The sequence below is a fragment of the Erpetoichthys calabaricus genome, chromosome 4 (genome assembly GCF_900747795.2).
Source record: "Erpetoichthys calabaricus chromosome 4, fErpCal1.3, whole genome shotgun sequence".
In the NCBI taxonomy this organism is placed as follows: Eukaryota; Metazoa; Chordata; class Cladistia; order Polypteriformes; family Polypteridae; genus Erpetoichthys; species Erpetoichthys calabaricus.
The window spans coordinates 43942192-43949532 of NC_041397.2; the positions used below are offsets into that span (position 1 = coordinate 43942192).

Below are 7341 nucleotides of genomic sequence, written 5' to 3' on the forward strand. Positions count from 1 at the left end.
GACGTTACCACCAAGACATTAAAAATAACTTCAACATGAAAAAAATAACTACAGGTTTTCTTTATAATAATTTGGCTCATTCTAGAACAGTATTTCCCATTTTGTATTTATAATTAATGTTAATTTTGCCCATGTGTACTATTTTACATTAATCATTTTTACATTAAAGTACAATTTCTAAGTGTTTGCCCATGTTTGAAACTTCCCAAGTTTTGAACTGTCTTTGCTGCTTCCTCAGTTTCTGCTGTAGCTCCAATTTTAAGTGCTGTATACCAGAATAGCCTCAATACAATATGAAAAAGTAACAGTCCAAGTACAGACTTGTCTCCTGACAATTAACCAACTTGAAGCTGAGTATTATATCAAATGATCTTGAAAGTATGCATTATGCTTTCCTTTTTGCCTTCTGACCTGTGCTGGCTGTTAATTTCTATATTTTTTCATAAAAATTCTCTTGCAGTGAATTTCTTATTATACATTTCATAATTGCAATGTCTGTTTGGTGTTTTCAGACCTTTGCTTTTTTTAATGGGTGGCTTTCCTAATTCTTTAGTTTTGCTCCACCATCCCCCAAGACGTGCATGTTAAGTTAATTGACCACTCCAAATTGGCCCCAGTGTGAGCAGGCCCTGCAGTGCACTGGCGACATGTGAAGGGCTGTTGCCTGCCTGTCTTGATAGGCTAACCCCCTGCCAACAACCCTGAATCGAATTATGTCTGTTTGAAAATGTTATATTTTTTTATGTTATACTTGAAAAACTTACATTTCCATTAAAACATATAATTGACATAGTATGTCAACTTTTCAGAAGACTGAGTTTTTATTTTTTCTGTTTATTACTTCCACTTCTTACTATACAGAAATCACAGTGGAAGGTTAAATTAAACCCCTGGGACATCCATCTTTTTATAAAGGCTGTTGGTTCACTTTTTCACACCATTAACTAACATGCCTGTCTGCAGTACTTAGGCAGCTTAAATGAGAAGTTAAACATTTGAATGCTCAAATCCTCATTAGTAATTTAGCTTTTAATACATTTATTACACTTTAATACTGGATAAGTATATATACTGTATATTTATTGCTATATAAATGCAACAAAATGTATTGTTTGTTATCTTTTTGCTTACAAATATAACATAGAATATAACAATCTTTATCCTTTTTTTGCAGAAAGTTGAGCAATGTCAACACAGAACATTTCAACTATACGACCATCAGAGTTTATTTTAATTGGATTTCCTGGAATGGGCAATGATCAGCAATGGCTTTCTGTTCCTTTTGCTCTTCTCTATTTTATGGCCATTGCTGCAAATATTTCAATCATATCTGTTGTGAAAGTTGAACAGAACCTACATTCTCCAATGTATCAGTTTCTTTCAGTATTATCTGTAGTAGATCTTGGTCTTTGCACAACAACATTACCCAAAATGTTACAAATGTTTATTACTAATCAGAAATCCATTACTTTTGAAGGTTGTTTTGTTCAGATGTTTTGTGTACATTTTTTTTCAACTGTTGAATCTTCGGTTCTTGTTATAATGGCCTATGATAGATATGTTGCTATTTACAATCCGTTACGTTACACAACAATACTGACAAATGCATTTTTGGTAAAATTTTTTTCAATACTAGTTTTAAGAGACTTTATTTTAACTGGTTTAATACCAACCTTAGCTTCAAGATTGCCTTACTGTGCATCAAACCTCATTTCACACTGCTATTGTGACCATATGGCCGTTGCAAAGCTGGCTTGTACCAACATTTCGATGAACAGTTACTACGGACTTTTTGTAGCATTTTCAGTTTTGGGCTTGGATGCATTGTTTATTACTTCCACCTACATAATGATCTTGAGAGCAGTGCTAAAGCTAGGATCAAAAGCTGCACGCTTAAAAGCTTTAAACACATGTGGTTCTCATTTGTTTGTTATTCTTTACTTTTATATAACTTCATTTTTTAACTTTTTAGTTTATAGAGTTGGACAAAACATTCCTCCTCAGATTCATGTTACATTTGCAGTATTATATCTTCTTGTACCCCCAGTGTTGAATCCACTTGTTTATGCCATTCGAACCAAAGAAATCAGGCATGCCTTTGTTAAACATTTCTTGAAAAAACAGATTAACTCAGCAAATGAACTGTAAGTGGTTTAATTTATATATAAAATATTCATTTTAAGAAAATTATTTTTAAATGGAGTACAATCTCACAGCTGTTTACAGATTTATAAATATGATATACTAAACATAAAAGACAATATAGCACTCATTTAGAATATAAAAGCATTCTGCAATAAACTGAATTCAAAATCAACAAATTTAAATAGCAATCTGAAAAACAGAAACTGAAAGTTCTTCTATTAATTTACTGGCCTATAGTTACTGGTACAAGCCTGATTACTCCTTACTTAATAAGATACTATTTCCTAGCTTAGAAATGTATTAATTTCTTTAACTATGCAAAGATAAATAGCATCTGGTCATGGCAGTTTATTTTGATGTCAGTCTATGTAATCTAAAAAAACACTACTGTCCTTATAATTTCCAAATCACTAAGCATCTCCTTTGAAGTTCCTGGGGAAGTTTATCAATTTCTTTGTACATGCAATTTCAGGAAAATGCACTTTATTTCTTATTGTAAAAGTAGACAGGTGACAATTATTTACAGCCTGCTTCTTCATTTGGTTACTTGATATACCTAAGATGGAACTGGACACACTAATTTTTCCAGCTTTGAGCTTTAGCTTGATTTTTGCTTTCCTCACAATATTCCTCACTTTGCTTGATGTTAAGATACACTTGCTCTTTCAGTGGATTTAATATAATGGGTGGACACTGAAAGACTGGCTCACAGGTCATTATGTCGCTCTGGCACCTTGACTTTCAGCATTTTTCTAGCAGACCTCCCATTTGGACACTCACAGGGCTGCACAGGAGTTGTAGTTCCAATAGGCAGCCCTGTTGGAGTTCTTGGGAGCTGCTGGTGGGAGCTGCCAGGGTAAGGATCACATATTATGTGGAGAATCCTTCTACTCAGAAGTTCTTACTAGATGCAATACTCTTAAACAAGGAGTACTCTCAGGGCTGAGTTGAAATGGAGCCCCTTCATCATGTGAATAAAGGAAGACAACACATGCCTGGAGAGGAAGAGAAGGATTGAAGAAGTTGTTCTTGGTTGTCTATCTATTATGGATTCAGCTGGAGTACTTTGATCTGTGCGAAAGGTACTTTGAATAAAAAAATGTGTATGTACCAATAAAACTGGACAGGAACTTGTGGATACCAGCAATTAGTGAGCTGAGGAAAGGAGCTATTGAAGTTCTGTTGTGTCAAAAAATAGAAATTGTTGATGAGTGTCCTTTACAACACAGCATTTGTTTATATTGTTACTGTACTTTACGTAAAAATAATACTACAGCAGAGGTTGCTGTTGATGTAAGTCAGTTCTATTCATTTTATGTTAGAAATTGTAATCTCTTCTTACAAAGATTAAATTTAAGACTGACCATCACAGTTTAGATCATTTGATACTGGGTACACATGCCCACAATGAATGAAGGAGCATGCTCCATTCATGTGCGTTAGGTTGATGTAAAAGAGTCTAAATTGGAGCAGTGTGAAAGTGTCCTAGGGTGGACTTGCACATCTTCCAAAAGGGGTTCTTCTCACACCAAACATTTTATCCAGGGAAAGGCTTTTGCAGGTTGTTGTAGCATACTGGCTTTTAAAACCAACATTTCATTCCTATAAAGCAGAGTCTTTTTATGCTTACTGCCAGGAGGTTGCTTCCTTCCTTTAAAGACATTATAACAGACAATGTCACAAAATAGTATATTTTACAAATGCACAGTAACAAAGTAAAACAACACGAAAAAGAACATTAACAAATACAGTTTCAGAAAACAAATGCATTTTGTACAGTCCTTAAATCAATTCATAGCTCTTCATTCCTAAGAGAAATTTTAGTACCCATTACTGTCTTCCCCTGCTTTCTGAAAGTAGAGCATTCCTATGAAACCTTTTATGGGGCAAAACTTTATAAAGTGAATAAGCAATTACCATTAATTAATATGGGAAAAAGTTTTCAGTGTTCTCAGACCCAAAAATTGACCTACAAAATTATACCATATAACACATAAAACCTGAAGTAACATTGACATATATTAAAATCAGGAATTTTATGATAAATATACAGTAACTATAAAGTATAAATAATGTATTTACAATGTAGTTTCACTTACACAAACCAGGAAGACAGCGAGCACACTGGAGCACTGAGAGGTGGTGGTGGTGATGATGATGGAGTGTCAGGCCAAAGTGTAAGAGTTTGAAGTAGTGGGAAGTACAGGAGACTGGAGTGTAGGATAGAGAGAGGAAGAGAAGTCATCCATTAGCATCTCACCATCGCCCATTGATCAGGGCAGGCAGGTCAATCATAGCGAAAATCTCAAGCAAGTGCTCCACATTCAGTTTGTAGATGACTTCACTTTTGAGTGGCTCGCTATTGTGTTTAGTTTGGTTTCGTATCTTGCCCTCTCGCTAATGCATCAGCTCCTAATCTGTCACTTCTTGGTCATAGGATGCTGAAACCTCTTCAACATCATCTTCATCAACCTTCACAAAATACACCTAGATACTGTAATGTATGATGTGCCAATTAGGACACAAATCATTCTTAACATTACATACACTAGGGTACATCATATACTGAATTGCATACACTTTATACTGAAATGCATACATTCAATACTGAAATGCATACAGTGAAAAATACAAGATTCATGCTATTATTCATAAAATTGAATATTTTCTTGTAGACATACAAACAGTAATCATAAACTGATCTCATTGAGTTTGGTTTTTCAAGGCTATATAGATGGATTCAGTCACACAATCATTTATTTTGAAATGTCTTGACAACAACGGAGCCTCAGGTGTGATTACATTATTTGAAGAAGGTGTCAGACATTTTGGCTTACCCTCTAGAATGCATGGAGATTATGGCAGAGATTGTAACATTTATGTGAGGTCTTATTCAATAAAGCTTTATTATTGTGATAATTGTTCATAACCAAAGAAATGAAGTTGTTACCTCCCATTACTGCATCATTTTCCTGTTTATGGAGCAACAGGGCATTCTAAATGCTACTAATGAACTGCATATTTTCAGTCTACACTATTTTTGCATTCCACAGATTCAACGGTCAGTGACAGAGTTTGTTAATCAATGGAATAGCCATGGGGTCTCAACACAAAATGGGTGTTCTCCATTACAGCTCTGGCATGTAGGAATTTTAAATCCTACTAGCCAACTGGCGGCGTAGCATATGCCGCATAATCACGCCACTTTTTTAATGATTTTTAAGCACAGGGGAAAAAATGAACATTTGAAAAATCCGTAATTTAATAAACCACCAAGAAAAGTAACATTGCAACAATGCACGCTACGAACCAACATACAATCATCGTTCAGTACACACTGCCTGCTCATGTGCCCGCCTCCAACTCCTCACCTGAGTCGCTTTTGTCTCTGCTACAGTCCACATGCACCTCTGAGCCACGTTGTCTTTTCATTGTTCTTTGCGGTTCCGGCTGCTTTTCTATATATAATCCACCAAGTCACCCAACCATGGTAGTAGCGAGGGGGGGGGTGTGTACAAAGGGCAGGGACATAATCAGTGCGAGCGTATGACCCGCACTTACTGGGAATTCCTCGTTAGTGGGGAACAATTGCAAGCTCCGGTCCCCATCACAAATGGGGTTCAAAGGCTTACCCACGCCTGTAGACACACGTTGATCCATTCAGTGTAGCGTGCGTGCAGTACCGGACATCCAAGGGCATCACAGACCTGTTAATGCTCAATCTCACGTGGCTGAAAGCCACTTGTTCCTCTAAGAAGTTGGACGCCAACCACCTGGCGATCGCATAACTATTTAGCAGTAGGGAGTCTCATTCGTTTTCGGAATTAACCAGACTAATCGCTCCACCAACTAAGTACAGCCATGCAACACCACGCACAGAATCGAGAAAGAGCTATCAATCTGTCAATCCTCTCCGTGTCCGGGCCGGGTGAGGTTTCCCGTGTTGAGTCAAATTAAGCAAAATTTGTGTGTGGTGAGTTGTTGCGTCCGGGCACATGAGCAGGCACTGAGAATGCCTTGAGAGCGTGGGTGGACACGTGCCGGGGAATACGCAGCATAATTATGTATTGATGGGTGAACACTTCCTGAACGACACAGTTGTCCAAATGGGGTGGGTTTGAGGATACGACTGTGAGTGAATGAAAAGATGAACCTCTGGAGAGAGCAACATACAATTGTCCGTGACTGAAAGCGGGATCGTCTGTGATGATGGAGGCCACACTGGTGAAAGTTACTTCGTCGGTAGGGATAAGTGTCAGTACTTGTTTATTAAGGTGTAGCGAGTCTTCGTTGTTGACGCTTAATATAGCTTGCATACTGAGTTGTTCCAGAGTCACAGTTGAGAAGCACTTTTTTAATGTCTTTTAAGCACAGGGAAAAAAATGAACATGTGAAACATCCATAATGTAATAAGCCACCAAGAAAAGTAACATTGCAACAATGCACACTACGACCCGATCGCTGTAAACAGAAGTGAAAACAAAATCGAGCCCAGTGCCTTCTTTAACTGCCTTGTGGCGCAGTGGTAGGGCTGCTGCTTTGCAGTAAGGAGACTGTGGAAGATTGTGGGTTCGCTTCCTGGTTCCTCCTGGTGTTGATAGCGCTTTGAATACTGAGAACACCGCTATATCAATGAAGTACAGTAATCCCTCCTCGATTGCAGGGGTTGTGTTCCAGAACCCCCTGCAAAAGGTGAAAATCTGCGAAGTAGAAACCATATGTTTATATGGTTATTATTATGTAAATTTTACACGCTGCATACAGCGATTCACATCTGGGACAAAAATGCCTCTTCTTAGATGGTCCTGCCGCGTCCACCCTCGTTCTCGAAGCATACACACCACCTGGTCATGTGCCCGCTCGCAAGAGCAATTCACAGAGACCCACTCACCAACTCTAAGACCATGGCGTGTAAAACAGTTTGCGATGGTGGACGCGGTCGTGCGTCGTAACGGAAAAGAATAATGAAAAGTCAACATGGCTCAGAGGTGCATGTGGACTGTAGCAGAGACAAATGTGAATGACGCCGTGTTTTGTGAGTTGCTGCGTCCGAGTTGGTGGGCGTGGCTCTGCGAGTTGTCGTCGTATCCAATGGTCTTAGAGTTGGTGGCCATGGCTCCGTCCTGTGTGCTCCATGGGTGTCTTGCTCGCTGGCGGCTTAGCGAATTATATATATAGATTTTTTTGAATAGTTCT

At 38.1% G+C, this 7341-nt stretch overlaps 1 protein-coding gene across 1 annotated transcript; it reads left to right on the top strand.

Moving 5' to 3' along the window:
• The first annotated feature begins 1185 nt into the window (after window positions 1–1185).
• LOC114651061 (olfactory receptor 52E4-like) lies at window positions 1186–2148 on the top strand. Its single transcript, XM_028801018.2, has one exon. It carries the CDS (start codon window positions 1186–1188, stop codon window positions 2146–2148), a length of 963 nt encoding a protein of 320 aa, XP_028656851.2.
• The last annotated feature ends 5193 nt before the right edge of the window (window positions 2149–7341 follow it).

Bases quoted from the DNA above. Each gene is read 5' to 3' on its own strand.
- LOC114651061 (XM_028801018.2), top strand. From the start codon at position 1,186: ATGTCAACACAGAACATTTCAACTATACGACCATCAGAGTTTATTTTA.